The sequence below is a fragment of the Heliconius melpomene genome, chromosome 10 (genome assembly GCF_056956725.1).
Source record: "Heliconius melpomene rosina isolate 202511_hmr_F chromosome 10, ASM5695672v1, whole genome shotgun sequence".
Classification (NCBI taxonomy): Eukaryota; Metazoa; Arthropoda; class Insecta; order Lepidoptera; family Nymphalidae; genus Heliconius; species Heliconius melpomene.
The window spans coordinates 9,509,951-9,527,144 of NC_140398.1; the positions used below are offsets into that span (position 1 = coordinate 9,509,951).

General features: G+C 32.6%; 2 protein-coding genes across 8 annotated transcripts in view; one reads left to right on the forward strand and one right to left on the reverse strand.

Annotated features, from left to right (window-relative positions):
* kcc (solute carrier family 12 member kcc) overlaps positions 1–17,194 on the forward strand; it is a 257,609-nt gene that overhangs the window by 149,543 nt on the left and 90,872 nt on the right. The gene's annotated exons all lie outside the window — the stretch shown is intronic.
* On the reverse strand, positions 14,959–16,836 carry LOC146535489 (trypsin CFT-1-like). Its single transcript, XM_085190673.1, has 4 exons — positions 16,687–16,836; positions 16,202–16,364; positions 15,549–15,804; positions 14,959–15,324 (listed from the first exon to the last, which is right to left on the reverse strand). Exons 1-4 carry the CDS (start codon positions 16,745–16,747, stop codon positions 15,028–15,030), a joined length of 777 nt encoding a protein of 258 aa, XP_085046799.1. The 5' UTR covers positions 16,748–16,836; the 3' UTR covers positions 14,959–15,027.

A 17,194-nucleotide genomic window follows, 5' to 3' on the forward strand; every position in this document is an offset into this window, starting at 1 on the left:
TAATTGAACATGTGTTTCATGGTTTTCTAGAATTCACCCCCTAAGGGTGCAAATAAGGGGTTGAAAGTTTGTATGGAAAAATCTTTATATCGCCACCGATTTTTATAAAATTTTAAATTTTGACTCTTAAAAATATTTCATTGAACATATGTTTCGTGGTTTATTAGAATTCACCCCTAATTACGCAAGCGAAGCTGCGCGCGTCCCCTAGTTTTATATATTATAACTGTAAGACATGAACAATAATTAACATTTGTAACTCATATAAACTTTTGATCAGGTTATTTGAGGTACAAAAGGAAAAACACGGAAACCATATAGAATCACTTTGTTGTCTGTCTGTTCGTCTGTCAAGAGAGTTTATGCATCGTTTTTGGTGCTTTCTATATGAAAATCGTCGTATAATCAAAGTTCTACTAGTCATGAAAATTGGCACGACGTGAGAAATTACAATACAAATGAAGAAAAAATCCAAAAAATTCGAGTTAGGTATTTTATGTTCACACATACTTATAGTTGTAGTTCATTTCATAACTTGAAATAGGTACGGAACCCTCGGTAGGCCAGTCTGACTCGTACTTGGCCAATTTCATTTAAAGCTATTTTATAAAAAGTGCATAATAACATAACCAGAAACTTTATTTGCTTTGCAAAACGCAACGCCAGGCTTTGACTCGTTTATGTTACGTTCGTCAAAAAAATATTTAAAAAAAGAAAATATTAAATGATGTGTTCCTCGAGTGGGAATAGAATTCATAATCGCATTATTAATTGTCGCGTTTACAGTCACACGCTTGTGCCCCAAATCAATTAAATCAACTAATTAAATCAATTTTAGGAAAAATGTAAATTTCATAAATACGTAGGTACATGTTTTGAGTGCGGTCGTTCCGTTACATATTTTATAACCAATTATGAAAAAAATATTTTTACTACGTTCATTGTCGCTATGTCTATGACATTGATATATATATTCAACAAATTACAAATAAATATATGCCGCATAACCTTCACATTTCAAGGAGAATGACGATGTCCGTAATACTCGAGTATAGTAAATATTTAATGATGTAGCTGAAAATAACTGAAGGCCGTATTTTTGAATGAATTGAAATTCATATAGTTATTGTTATTAAGGAATTAGAAAGATATCGAAATTAAAAATAATTTATATATATTAAGGACGTCGTGATATGGTATATTGTAAATTAATGAAAATTGTGATACTATATATGTTTTAAGAAAGAATGTGACTTACTGGGAACATGGTGTCTTAACACTAGGTTCCTAGGTTCCCTATGCCTACTCTGCGATGTGCTGGATACAGCGTTAAATTATAGAAACGTCGATAAAAAAAAATAATTAAATATATAAAAAATGTATGCAATTATAATTATTATAGTACACAACAGAAGCATTTCTTGACCTACATTAAACGCCGTGTCAAGCGGACTGACACATAATTCTATAGTAAATTCTAAGGTGAAGATAAAAAGAAGAAAATTTATATAGAAACAGAAACGAGTCGGTATATACTTTTTTATGTTTATAAACGTTTAAATAAGTGTAGATAAGTATGCTTATTTTCTAAAAATTGTGATTCTGTTATAGCAAATGTTCTATTTTCATTCTAATATTGTTACGTAATAAACTTTATATTAGTTAGATTTAGATATTTTTATATATAAGATTTTGTTTTAATTTAACAACATACAGTGATCAAAAAAATCTAAGCATACTTGCGTGGGTTTAATTTGTAACTCAATTTTCTTTCTAATTATACAAAATCTGGACCACTGTACAGTACTGTTACTTTAAATGAGGATTCATGAAATGTAGCTATTTTAACTTTTGCTACATCCTACGTCTATTTTTTCGAGTTAAAGTTAATTTGATACTTTTTTAGATCCATTTTCAACTGCCAACATTTATGTTTAAATAAGAATAAGGTGTATTATTTTTTAATAATATCACAATTTAATATTCCAAGAAAAAGTTTGGTTAGTCAAAAATTAGAACGTAAAAAATGAATTTAAAAACCAACTTTAGCTATATAAATAGGCCTTTTGTTTGAAACAAAAAGGCCTTGAGGCAGCCCTGACCGTACTTTAATAACAGCTACAACTGCTCAATGCCGTACGTAGCAAGTTCAAGTAGAAAATCGATCCAGGTGGTTGGGCGCCGCCGTGCCCCTTCGAGTCGTCCCCTCTGACATTGATGTCTTCTACTATGAAACTTTAGTTAATTCGTTATTTTTTTCACATACTTTGAAGTTAAAGTTATTGTGGCACAGTTAAAATGATTTGCTTTTTACACTATTTCGAAATTGCGAATAGTTTTACAGAAAAACGCATTTAATTGTTGACACATCCCGCCGTTGACACATCAGCTGTATGTTACTCAAGTTTCACTTATCCCTTACTCACAGCATATAAATAAGTATATTAGTTACGTTGGCCATTTAATGTAGATCAAAGCTGTCTTTTACCGTTTTTCATTTTAATAAGTACTTTAGAAGTTGTTACAATATCAAAAAATCCTTGCTGCGAAACGGCGCGCCACTCGCCATGCGTCCGCTGCATCCGCCTGCCTTACACGCATCGGTGGTTCAGTGGTGGTAGGATGCTCGCCTGCCACGCGGGCGGCCCGGGTTCGATTCCCGGCCGATGCATTCTATTTATTTTCCTCACAGGCAGCCACGTAGTGCTTGCTTTTCATCAGGGACAGAATACCCTCTTCAGCATTAACCACAAGCTCGAAAAAAAAAACCCGCCTGCCTCTATAGCAACGAAGATTTAGAAGCGTTTGCACGTATTGCATAATTGGAGTTGAATGTATTATTTCAGAGCGATATATTTGGTTTCATATTTTTTGTAGTAGTTATTATAGTAGGTAGGTTTTTTTTTATAATTTCTTCCGTTTAAAAATAGTCATTTAACTATCTAAAAATAGTCATTTAAATATATTTTAATATGTACTTGAAAAGATTAGTAGCATAGATTTAAAATTACGGTACCTACTAAAAAATCCTTGCTGTGTAAAACAATTGGAAAATCCTTATTGAAACTACGAAAATGCGGGTTGCATTAGGGTTTAATTAATTTTCACATTATCTTAACCCTTTCAGACCTGATTTTTTATTTTTTAGAATTTGTTTGAGCCGATTTTATTTCAGTTAGATATTCGCCTATTGAGCATGGAAAAACAAAAAAAAAATTGATTATTAGATTATTTTCCGAGAAAATTGATGTTTTCTTTATGTGATCAAATGTGGACATTCGGCCTAAGTGATTATAATAACTGATGTATGGGTATAATTGAACAAATAACAAATAGCTTGATTTTGGCCATTTTTATTATTACAAAAGTATGAAATTCAAACTAAAAATAATTAAACATCTTCAAAACAAAAATAAATCTTCTTACAAAATAAAACAACATAAAAAATCTTCTAAAAAGACAACAAAATAGTAGGAACTTTAGTTACTTAGGTATGAAAACTTAGGAAGCAATTTTTGTCTTTAGTCAGACATAAGTGCACTTTGCACTTTATGCATTTGATGCGGGATTTCCCTTTACACCCCGTTAACTTACAGCGCGTTCCACAACCATCGTCATGAGCTGGAAAGTGACCAATACCATCTCGAGCAATTTCAGTTGACGGACGTACTTCTCCTGGTCTTCTAGGAACAACTACTGGTAAAGGACTGCTCAAACTACTTGGACGACCCCTTTTAGCACCTGATATTTTGTTTCGAAGAACTAAACTTTCAGCTAAGCGTCGACGAAAGTGAAGAAGTGCGAGCCGTTTTGCTTTTGGTATCCCAAGCAAGTCACAATCCATATCATACTCGCGGTAGGCTTGAACAACTGCCAAATCTGATGCGTGGAATATCATACGCAAAGGCCACTTCTTTGACTTTATAAACGTTCTATAATAACTCATAAGTTGATCAAGGAGATCTACCCCTCCCATGGCGTGATTGTACTTTTTTACAATTTCAGGCCTCTCGACTTCTATAAATCTCTTCTCTGTTTTGGACCATCTTTTCACCATATCTTTTTCTCCTATACCAACGAAATTGGAAGCTAAGTTGGCTGGTTTGTTATCAAGCCATTTCACCATGGTGACATCTCCATCCGTACTACAAAGCTCTTCGGCAAAACCCCTTGGTTTCTTTTTTATATCTTTGTCACTAAGCAACGGTGGCCTTGTAAATCTATTGACACGCGCAGTGCAGGTAGCCATTATGCCTTTGTGTTTCAAAATTTGGAGCATGTAATAAGACGAGAAGTAATTATCGCAATATAACTCATGACCTCTACTGTCAACGACTCTTTTCATTAGATGTAATACTACCGCAGCTCCAAAGCCTACTTTCTTTATCAGTGACCTGTCTAATTCTGGAATAGAATTTTGATAAATAATAAAGTCATAGGCACGGCCATTTTTCCCACACAAAAAGAAAAGCTTGATTCCCCATGGACAAGGTTTTCCTTTGATGTACTGCTTAGCAGAATGTTTCCCTGTAAAAGGAACTATTTGTTCATCGACACACAATTCTTTTTCTAGCGGTATTTCTAAGCATCGGCTTCGGATCGCATTATAGATTGGTCTTACTTTATAAAACACGTCAGTGCAATTAGTAGGCTTTTTCATATTATCTACTAAATGGAGATTGTTACGAAGTTCAAAGAACCTATCTCTTGCCATATTGTTAGTGAAAAGTGGAATGCTAATATGATTTTCCCAGTACATTTTCAAAACTGGATAGTTGAAAACTCCCGTTGCCATGTGCAAACCAAATAAAATTTCAATTTCATAGCTGGACGTAGGCTTAAACCTGGTTTTTCCTGACTGTACTGCATATAAGTTTGTCATTTCGGCCATTTGTTCAAAAAGCTCTACAGGAACATATCTATTATAATAACAAATGGAATCTTGCACGATGGGTTCTAAAGCTATTGGTAGCAAGAAATCCGTTGGTATTGTGTTATTTATTTGTCTATGCCTCCACTTTATGTTCGGTTTTGGCGTAAGGTAATCGAAAAGTTCAGCATTCGGCGTAACTTGCTCCTCTTCGCCCTCCACAATATCCGGCTCTCTTGGCGCCTCAGGCTCGGACTCGTAATTGAAAGCTGACCTTTCTTCGTCTTCACTTTCGTCTTCTTGTTCGTCAGGGGGGTCAAGTGGGGTGTACTCTCTTTGATTCTGAGTTACTACATCGGCTCCCAACCTAACGTGTCTCGCAAATGGGACATTATTATTATTTCCCACATCCTCATCATCCGAAGATAGCTCAAATTCCGACTGGTTATCCTTTTCCAAAGCTCTCAAAGCATCCCTCGAAAACATGATTATAATTTGATCATAAATTTACCTGTAATAAACACAATTTAAGACTTTACCACGCAAATTTTATAATAAATTATAACATTTATTACCAGAAAATAACTTTATTTACTAACAGCAGCAAAGTACCTATTTTGAAAAAAATGTTTAACCAATACCTACTGTCCACGTTTGTGGACATAACGAATATTCGCGATTTATTGTACAAATAACTAAAAATTTTGATGTAAAATACTTTGTTCTTTGCCTATATAGTATAACTTATCCATTTATATTTATTTCAAAACATATCTAGCAGAAAAACTTGAAATTTCAATAAAATAAAAATGACTTACCTACTCAGTTCAAAGTTTCGCTGGTAACTGACCGAAAATGGCTTAGAAGTGCACACACGTATCAATAGATGCCGCTAGTTGTTTCATTTTTAATAATTTAGAATGTTCGCAAGCGATGACAACAGTTTTTATTTACGTAAAATTTAAATTTAGTAGTAAAAAGACTCAAAACTTTTATGTCCTCAATTGTGCACGCGAGGTCTGAAAGGGTTAAGTACTTTGCAAACATCCATTTTATGAATAATCCAGTAGTAAAAGCGGGCGAAGCCGCAAGAGGGTCGCTAGTAATTATATATTTCTATACAGCGTATAAAATATATAATAATTCTACGTGAATATTTCGATATCCAAAGTCTACCGAACTCTCCTTTTCTCACCTTCCTCGTCCTTCTCTTTTCTCTTCTCTCTATATTCTTCATCATTATTTTCATCTAAACACCAGGTGAGAACTCATTCATACTTGTTATTCCTTGGAATTACGTTGCACATTCAATTACCTAATCTGATCTAATATCCCACTAACGTAAACTTATTTTTTATTGTAATAAACATATTTTTTCAAATATAAAAACTTATATTGCTAACACAAACATTGGAGAGCTTTTGTGCCGAAGAGGGATTTTGACCCTAATAATGTCTATTGTTAAACAAACGTCAACTTAGACCTTTTGACCAAAAATATTTACGGTCTTCTATTATATTTTTTTAGTGTTGGCTAGTTTTGTTTGTATGTGATTCGCCTATGAAATGTGTATTTTAGCAACTTAAAATATAGATCGTAAAATAAAGTAGTAAATATTCTCAAAAAATATTTTAAACACTCTTTTATTAGGTAGACTTTGGTCTACCTTTTGGTAGTGAAATCTAAGAAACTGAATTTTACCCACTTGTAATAATTGTATTATCATGTACCTTGGCAGATATACTCATTTCCTCGAGTGGGGATCAAACCGAACACGACTGGTATCTGACTGTAATTGTATAGAAATAGTTTACAAAATTCCGTCTGAGCAAGATTGGATTCAATTAATATCAATAACTTTATTATAGAGTGGCAGTAGGTTTGCTTTAACACAATTTATTGAACGTGATGAGCATTTTCTATTCTCATATAAAAATTGTAGATCTAAAACTAGCTGTAGAACCATAAAAGCTCAACTAAACTGTAAAAAATATTCAAAAATGTTTATCAAAAGTTGTTAAAAGTAATAGCATAGCATTTCTTAGCGACCGATATGACACGATGACAGGCGGTGGTCAATTTTAATTGAAAGTAGGTCAAAATAAATCTTAAAAAGAAAAAAAAACTATTCATATGTTTTAAGTTGCTTATTGTATAATTAATTACTTTAAAATTATTTATTTAGAAAAATATCTGGGTAAAATATTATCTATGTAAAGGTATACCCACGTTTTAAGATATTAAAACTTCATTTTCATTTAAAAAGAAAGTGCAATATTTATCCATTTTAATTTGTCTCGACTACGTAGAAAACCGTAGGGCGGGGAGCTTTTATAGTCGACCCAGATAGTTAAGGGGTAAATAGCAGGTATTTCCGAACTCACCATAGGGAATTGTGGTGCTAGTTTAGATATAACGTTCGCTTTGTACATGCTTAGAAATTTCATTATTTGTTTATTTCATTTGTTTTTATGACATACTAGCATCCTCTGCGCGGCTTCGTCCACTTGAAGTAGGTATACGAATATTTGTTTCATATTTACTATAGTTATCTAAATGGTTATGTTCTAAATAAATCATAATTTAAATCTTTTGTAAATCTATTAAAATATGTCTTATTTAATAGAAAAATATTTAGTTATTACACACCCATACAAGCGCGCGCAGGGCAAACACAGATTTCCCCGCGTAAATTCCGATCCCCCAAGAATTCCAGAAGATGCTCCGCAACTCTCTCTACCCTTCAGTGTTACTGTCATATTAACCTGTTCCGCTGTTCTGGAGATTAGCCCGGGTAAACAAAAAAACAGACAAACAGATAAATATTTTAAATTTGTTTGCTTGTGTTTTATTACCGTGTAAATAAGTACGAGTATATGCACTTTGGAAAACACGGTTATTTTGAAATCACAGAGCGTTCAAATTTATGGAAAAAGACAATTTTGTTAAATACAAGGACAGTTTATTGTTAATTTTTTAATAAATTTTCTTAAAGATTTATTAAATTCTTAAAATATACTCTTTGCCTTTTAGGTTTATATTTTACTAGCGACCCCCTTGCGGCATCGCCCGCTTTTACTAATGGATTATTCATATAATGTATGTTTGCAAACCACTTAAGATAATGTGAAAATTAATTAAACCCTAATGCAACCCGCATTTTTGTAGTTTCAATAAGGATTTTCCAATTGTTTTACACAGCAAGGATTTTTTAGTAGGTACCGTAATTTTAAATCTGTGCTACTAATCTTTTCAAGTACTTATTAAAATATATTTAAATGACTATTTTTAGATAGTTAAGTGACTATTTTTAAACGAAAGAAATTATAAACAAAAGCCTACCTACTAATAACTACTACAAAAATTATGAAACCAAATATATCGCGCTGAAATAATACATTCAACTCCAATTATTCAATACGTGCAAACGCATCTAAATCTTCGTTGCTATAGAGGTAGGCGGGTTTTTTTTCGAGCTTGTGGTTAATGCTGAAGAGGGTATTCTGTCCCTGACGAAAAGCAAGCAAGCTGCCTGTGAGGAAAATTAAATAGAATGCATGGGCCGGGAATCGAACCCGGGCCCGCGTGGCAGGCGAGCATTCTACCACTGAAGCACCGATGACTGCTCATGACGCGCTTGTATAAGCAAAACGTCGCGGGGCGCGTTTCGCAGCAAGGATGTTTTGATATTGTAACAACTTCTAAAGTACTTATTAAAATGAAAAAACAGTAAAAGACAGTTTTGATCTACATTAAATGGCCAACGTAACTAATATACTTATTTTTATGCTAAGAGTAAGGGATAAGTAAAACTTGAGTAACATACATGTGTCAACGGCGGGATGTGTCAACAATTAAATGCGTTTTTCTCTAATACTATTCGCAATTTCGAAATAGTGTAAAAAGCAAATTTTATCTTCGTTTAACGTAGAAAATTAATAAAGTATTTGAAAGGATAAGGATTAATACCATTATGGAAAAATATCCCTCACAATAAAAAATATATTGAAATTACTATTTTTAGACAGAAATATGATCACTACACGTTATTCTTAAAAGATAAAAATATGCCGTCGCGGACTTTTTTGTATATCTTATTAAGAGGAACAATACTCCAGTATATTATTTTCATGTAGTACTTACCATTAAAGCAGCGCATGTGCGAAAGTGTCTCTACGGGTAGGACCTTAGACACATTTATCGTATTTATGTTAATTTACATAAGAATGTACAAATCATAAACTATATATAAACCTTCCCTGAGAAATACTCGATCTAATGGTGAAAACTGCATCAAAATCCTTTGGGTGGTTTAGAAGAAGAAGAGTTAGAAAGTTCAGACAGACACGAAAAGCGACTTTTTTTTATAAGATATAGGATAGGATCTATAAAAATTAATCTATACTATCTATACTAATATAATAAAGCGGAAGAGTTTGTTTGTTTGTTTGTTTGAACGCTAAGATCTCTGGATCTACTGGTCCGATTTACTATGTTTTTGTTTTGTATGAAAGCTGCAGTCTTCAGAAGTGCTATAGGCTATATAACATGACATTATACATATAAACTAATATATTTTAAAGTACTTTCTAATTTGACATGCAATTTAATCTGCCATGTTAATAACAACCGTCGCGTCGCTACGCAACCGTTACCGCGACATCTTGATATTCATCCTTATGAATATAAATATAATAGTCACTTTTAGCATTTTATCTAGATATAAATTATAGTTTATTGTATAACATTCTAATAAATAATTAAGGAGATGTCACTGATTCGAAATGACCTAGCCTTCGGGCGGCATAGTATGACCGACGCGAACGGGCAGATGACGTTGACGATTTTATAAATTTTCATACATTTTCAAACTTTATTTGCTATTTATAATTCATTTAAAATACACTTTGATTCTCTTCTTATTTTATTTGATATTGCTGGCAAAAAATATCCTTTTAGGTAGTTTTTAGGTACGGGTTGTAGGTACTTTTTCTAATATTAAGAATATCCTTTAATTACTTTTACATCTTATGTTGGTTCGTTTCAATCTCTCAGATATTTTTTCTAATAATATGCCTCTACTTATTATTCTTTTTAATTATTTAAGCTTATATTTTCTTACTAATTCTATTGGAAACTGAAAATAATATATTTATAAATATTCTTATAGTTTAAGCAGGCGTAGCCGCGTCCGGGTCCACTAGTTTTTAACAAAAAGAAAAACCGACTTCTAACAACGAACTAAAAAGTGAAAAATAATTATATAAAGATTTTGTAATTTTCAAGTCGGTGCCAAGTAAAACAAACAGGCTTAGTAATTAGATATTGTAGTAAGGTTGTTGTAGCAGTAGTTTGACACCGACTTCAAAATTACAAAATCTTTATATAATTATTTTTCACTTTTTAGTTCGTTGTTAGAAGTCGGTTTTTCTTTTTGTTAAAAATTAGTTTATTTTACGATTTTTAGTGATCTTAAAATGATGCTTCTTAAACGAGTGGTGATGGTGGTGGTAGTGGTTGTGATTGTTCTGTGTAAAACTTCATTTAATTAGCTATTATTTTTGTGCAAAGTTACATTTTGGTATATTGACAAGAACATACATAAAAAGTATTCGGGTGAATTCGGAATCTCCCTTTTTTGAAGTTGGTTGAAAATGAGAACATTCTCTTTTTTGAGATTGGTTGTAAAGTAATGCAACGATCAGGAATCTCACCTCTGACATCAATTTAAAAAGTTTTTGCTTCTAACTATTACAGTATAATCAATTTTTTACCAAAAAAAAAACAAACTTTCTCAATTTTCACCGGATTCCATTATCGGAACCTAACCAAACTTTCACCAAATTATCCTTGAAGTGTATCCTTTCAAATAAAAAAAGAATCATCAAAATCGGTCATCGTGACATTGAGTTATTCGGCTATTTGTTGCGCACATATATATGTGATTTTCTCATAGATACCATTGTCAGACATGGACCAAAAAAAAATGGGACCATTCAGGAAGCTTCACCTATCAAATAAAAAAAAAATTTCAAAATCGGTTCACCCAGTCAAAAGTTATGAGGTAACAAACATAAAAAAAAAAAAAAAATACAGTCGAATTGGTAACCTCATTTTCTTACAGAAGTCGGTTAAAAAAAGCATTTGTAAGTATGTATTATATTTTCTGAGAGTCTTTCTCAGAATGTGCTTAGAGTGTTGAATGTTCAGGAATATTTGACGCTGTCAAACTTAAATATCCCTCGTGCCACTTATATCCTTGAATAAAATATGAGAACTTATTTGCTTTTATGAAAGCCTTCACCTGATATAACCGTATTCTTATTTATTCATAAAATACAGGACTTGATGATATGAGTATTTGGGGTTCACCAGTAATATTTTCTTCTCAGTTTATTCTCTCCATTCTTTAAACTGAGCCAGTAAAATGATTTTATAACTCTTTTTTTTTTAACTTCACGCTTTTCCGCTAATAACAGGGTAGGCAGGCAAAACATAGTGCTAAGATACTCTGTTCTACGTATTCGTAACGTCGTACTTGTTAACGTCTTAGAAATCCAGAAACGGAACGCAGAAACTAAAATAACCCGAGAGACAATCGAACCCACAACCATCACGTTAACAGTCAGCATCGGCCCACTGAAAAAAAATTATAATTTTGCCCTTTCTAGAGAAATAAGTATAGTAATTTATCATTTTCTTATTCCAGGTACGTGACTAGCTGTATAAAGAAAATCCCCGTGTCGTTATCATTTAGGATACAAGGTAAAATTTGATAAACTGTTAAACTTGGTAAACAAAAAAATATGTACAAATTTTGGAAAAACTTTTACGGAAGAAATTAAAAAAATTAAACATGTATGTAACGTAAAATTCTTTGATAGGAACACTTATGTGCAGCCGAGTTTAGTGAGTTTTAGATTTAGTACAGTCAGCTCGCTCCAAGTTAAAAAATGTATAGACCGGTTATCGTGCGAAAAGGCACCAGGTCTGGATATGATCAGGGTAAAAGATATAAAATATGTGTGTGAACAGATAAGTGGTGTTATTGCTAGATTTATTAATTTGAGTGTAACCACAGGTGTTTACCCTGACCAACTAAAAAAAGCGATTATACGTCCCATTTATAAATCGGGAAATCACCTGGACTATTCTAACTACAGACCAATAGCCATATTGTCTATTATTGACAAAATTGTAGAAAAAATTATTGTAGGCCAAATTAGTAACTTCTTAGAGAGCTATGATGTATTGTCGGACGCTCAACACGGTTTTCGAAAGGGGCGCAGCACTGTGACTGCACTAACTAACTTTGCTGACTACGTAAACAGCTGTCTCGACTCCGGTGAGCAAGTGATAACGGTTTGTATTGACTATAAAAAAGCCTTCGACACATTAAACCACAATGTTTTGCTTAAAGCGATGGACGAATGCGGGATACGTGGTCCTACGAACACATGGTTAAAGAATTATCTAAGTAATAGAAAGATACAGACTGTTGTTGCTGGTGTAGCCGGAGAAGAAATGGACTTGAATCTAGGGGTCCCGACCGGATCAGTTTATGGACCGGTGGGGTACCTGATGCACGTAAATAGCGTATCTAATGTTGTAGACAAGTGTCGGGTGTATATGTATGCGGATGATATGTGTTTGACCTATTCCTCAAAAGATATATCGGTTATAAAAAACTACATACAAATGGATTTTGAAAACGTCACTAAATGGGCACATGATAACGGTATAATTATAAACTTTGAAAAAACTAAATGCATGTATATACACTCGCCGTATAACAAAAAATCAAAAACAATTACCAAAGATGAGCTAGAAATAGTAGGGCATACTTATGACTGTCTTCATAGTAATAAAAAGAAATGTAACTGTAACAAACTAGAATTCGTTAATACAATCAAGTACTTAGGCTTAAAAATTGATAAACATTTTAATTGGAAATCTCAGGTAATAGATATTTGCAATAGGCTAAGATGTGTACTGGGGAAGTTTTACCACTTAAGTAAAGTATTAAATAAGGAAACGCTACGCATTGTATACTATGCCCTCGCGGACTCCATACTTAGTTATGGTCGCAGCGTGTATGGGCGGACATTCAAAACATACTTAAGGGATATAAAGCAACTTCAAATACGTTTGATCAAGTTTTTGGTTGGTAAAAAGATAAAAGAAAAATGTCGTGGAGAGTATGAAAAACTATTTTCAATTTGTGGAATTTTACCAGTAGACATTAAAGTAAACTATTTAATAAGCATAGAAAATTTTTATACTAATACATATAAGGAGACGATTGAGAATAAATATAATACTAGGAGGGTCGGGAAAAAAGAATTTTTTGAGCCAACTGCGGAAAATTATTTTGGAAATAGAACAACAAGGTGCATGGTACCCAAAATCTTTAATAATATAAATAGCCTTACATTGAATAAAAACGTTGCTAAACCAATTTTAAAGATAAAACTGAAAGATTTCTATCTTAAAGAATCAGACAAGGGCATAGAGTATTAATTTATTTTTTGTTTTTTTTTGTTTGTATTACATATGGAATATATAGTTTAGGAATAGACGTAATATAGAATAGATAGAATATAGAATAGGTAGTCTGTACTATAATAAGAATAGATATAATATAGAATAGATAGTACAAAGATAGATATAACATAGAATAGATATAGTATAGGAATAGATATAATATATAAGATGTGTTAAGTTTATTAATGTTATTTATCTTTTATCTATGTTTTTGTTGTTTTTCTTTTTTTTTGTGTTATGTATGTATGGTTAAATTATAAGGGTTGGTATAGTAGTTTAAATTAATGTAGTAAAGTAAAGAGCGCTTCTTGCCTACAAACTCACGAGTTTGGCAAGAGATTTTGTATATATTAAGATTGTAAAATAAATAAATAAATAAATAAAAAAAAAAAAAAACATAGCCTAGCACACGAAGCATATATATATTTTAATTCTATTGAATAACTATTTTTATTTTTAACCGACTTCTGTAAGAAAAGGAGGTTATCAATTCGACTGTATTTTTTTTTACATTAACATACATATATTTACATGTATACATTTTTGGTTAAATATTATATATGACTGTAACAGAGACAGTTGTGGGTTCATTTCTACTCAGAGCTAGCTATTATTTTGATTTTCGCTCTTTAGTAAGAAGGCAAGGTTTACAAAGAGGATGAAATTAGGAAAAGATTAAGGGTACACAGTGTTTTAAAAAATATATATAACTAGCGGACGCGCGCAGCTTCGCTTACTTATTTTGGGGTGAATTCTAAGAAACCACGAAACATGTGTTCAATGAAATATTTTTAAGAGTCTAAATTTCAAATTTTATTAAAATCGGTGGCGAATTAAACATTTTTCCATACAAACTTTTATCTCCTTATTTGCTCCCTTAGGGGGTGAATTCTAGAAAACCATGAAACACATGTTTAATTAAATATTTTTAAGAGTCTAAATTTCAAATTTTATAATAATCGGTGGCGTTTTAAAGATTTTTCCATACAAACTTTCAACCCCTTATTTGCACCCTTAGGGGAAGAATTATAGAAAACTATGAAACACGTATTCAATTAAATTCTTTTAAAAATCCAAATTTCAAATTTTATAAATATCGGTGCTGATTTAATTTTTTTTCCATACAAACTTTCAACCCCTATTTCACCCCTTTAGGGTTAAAATTTTTCAAAATCCCTTCTTAGTGGATGTCCAGATTACGAAAGTAAACATCTGTCTAAATATCACGTTTCTAACATCAGCGGTTACGGCTGTGCGTGCGTCTTACCTCAGTCAGTGAGGACAAGTCCTTTTATATATATAGATATTATTCTCGTACATGGTACGTGTATAGGTATGTATCAAAACATAAATCAAATTAATCTAATTAGAAGTAGGTATTTTACCTACTTCTAATTAGATATTATTATTATATTTACTGCTTATTTTGTTCCAGTTATCAATTTTTATTATCAATGTTTTATTATCTTATTATTGGATACGGTTATCGATTAACATTATGAAGAGGTTTTAAACGTATTTACGAAGGATAACTAAAGAAAGACTTTTTATTTTCTAAATAAATACATTTATTTCATTATTTTGATTATTCAACCATATATTTTTTCACATATTTAAGCATTGGCTTGAATCCAAGAAGTGTAGCGACTAACACGAGTGTTCACATCTGGGTAATTCGCTTGTCCACATAAGTAGCCCCAGGAACTAATTCCTACCACTACATTATTATGTAAGAGGGGACCACCACCATCACCACTGCACTGACCCCGCCCACCTACGTTCAACCAGCCCGAGCAAACCATGTTGTCTGTGACGCTATTTCCCAAAGCTGCATAACGGCTTCTACAAATACTCTGGTTCACAGTCCAAATACCGACATGGCGTAATTGCTCCGATTTACTGCCCCCATACTGTAAACAATTAAATATTTTATTACACTCGAAATAGTTCAATTACACGAAATGAATATTGAAATGTCAGCATTTAAAAATTGTTTATTGTCTATTGAAACAACAATATTATTGTTCTTAATAAAAAAACTGTATTTTTAAGAGAGTTCTTTTAGACAGGAGAATGGGGGGTGATAACAAGAGAAGTATATGTATATGATAACGAATCTTAATAATACGCTTACCGAAGTTGTACCCCAACCAACAGATATAACAGCTTGGTTATCCAATAGTTGATAATTTGATCCAGCTATGGTTGCAGCTTTAACAACACTATTGTAAATAATGGTAGCAGCAGATTGAATCAGTGCAATATCACTGTCGAAAGTTTGTGGATTGTAGTATGCGTGGACGATGATTCTATTAGCGTTATACACCGACCCGCCGCTGTTAGCCCAGCTAGAGCCAACGCGCATTCGCCATCTTGAGGGGTTATCTCCACTAAAACAATAAAAAATAACTTTCCAGTGTGTCCCGTATGTAGTAAGGAAGACAGAGGGAACCTAGTATTAAGAACCCGTTTTCCGCTAAATTATTCGAGACATGTCATGTTGAGTGGTGGAACTCAACGCCGGGCGCATCAAGGCAAAAGCCTTGATGCGCAATGGGCTCGGACCCGTTACGACCTTACTTACCCGACCCGTCGTCGCGTTACCATCTTATCACTGTGCCCCTGGGCACGGCCTAGGATACTAAGCTTTAAAAATATTTTATAGGATGCGAAATAATGATTTAGCTATGTCATTAATTCTTCATTTAATTCTGTGAATAAGCCCATCATCCCCATCATTGACCATATAATTTTAATTTCTATAAAATTTCTATAAATAAAACTTACTATACACAGCTTGCTGAAGTTAAAATAGTTCTGGATGTTAGGATTGTGCCAACACAATGTTGGGTATAATAAACATAATCATTTGAGCGCAGAAGGGAGGCCAGAGAAGGATAAAACGATATAGTTGCTAGGGAACCCCCCACGATTAGTGGTGAAGGCTCAGCTGTAAAAAAATGGCAAAATATCTATTGTTAATTAGTATATACCTAAGTATGCTTGTAAAATTTTAAAAACAAAATATTTTATTTATTTGTTTAACAAAAGATTTCTGATATTTTAATAATTCAAGTTCTTTATTTAGAGATATTTTTGTTCATAAAATTAAATTATATAAAGTCATGGATTTTCGCGAATTTTATACATTTTAAATGTATTGATTTATTTTAACCGATAGACAAAACCTATGTAATACTTAAATGGACGCGATTAATCCGGTCTTTTAACCGATATTATGCGACGTTAATTGTAAAACAATGTAAACTTGCCTGTTGTTGCCGGTGCGGTCAGTCCTAGGACCAGCAAAGAAAATACTAAAACACTTTGCATTTTGTCCTTACTTCGCGTTGAAATACACTCGTGAAGTCACTTTCCATTTATATAGTTTGCTCGAATAACACTTCAGAGATATAGATAAGAGTTTCTGTCAGTAAAATTGTTATCCTATAACAAGTTATATTGCAAGCTTATGCAACTGCCCGTGACTTTTCTCTAAGATTCAGACAATTAAATGTACTTAGGAAGGAATAGTTTAAGATTTCATCCATGAAAAATAAATAAAAAGCCAACAAAAACTATAAGTATATTTAATTTTTGATTATAAATAAACCGGTAGCTAACATCGATCTTTAATAAAATATAGTGAAAAAAGAAAATTATAACACTGACCCTCGTATATATTTCGGAGCTTTAAAGCGTCGTATGTTCAAACACTTTCACTCTTAAGGCCAATCGCATCAGGTTGTAGATGTCAATGTGCGAAAATTGAGCTTTCCA

What these genes read in the sequence shown, in the direction of transcription:
- LOC146535489 (XM_085190673.1), bottom strand. Translation starts at nt 16,747, where the DNA reads ATGCAAAGTGTTTTAGTATTTTCTTTGCTGGTCCTAGGACTGACCGCA. An exon ending in ACTTCAGCAAGCTGTGTATA is followed by an intron (nt 15,805 to 16,201) that starts GTAAGTTTTATT and finishes TTATTGTTTTAG; the next exon opens with TGGAGATAACCCCTCAAGAT. An exon ending in TTGGTTGGGGTACAACTTCG is followed by an intron (nt 15,325 to 15,548) that starts GTAAGCGTATTA and finishes AATTGTTTACAG; the next exon opens with TATGGGGGCAGTAAATCGGA.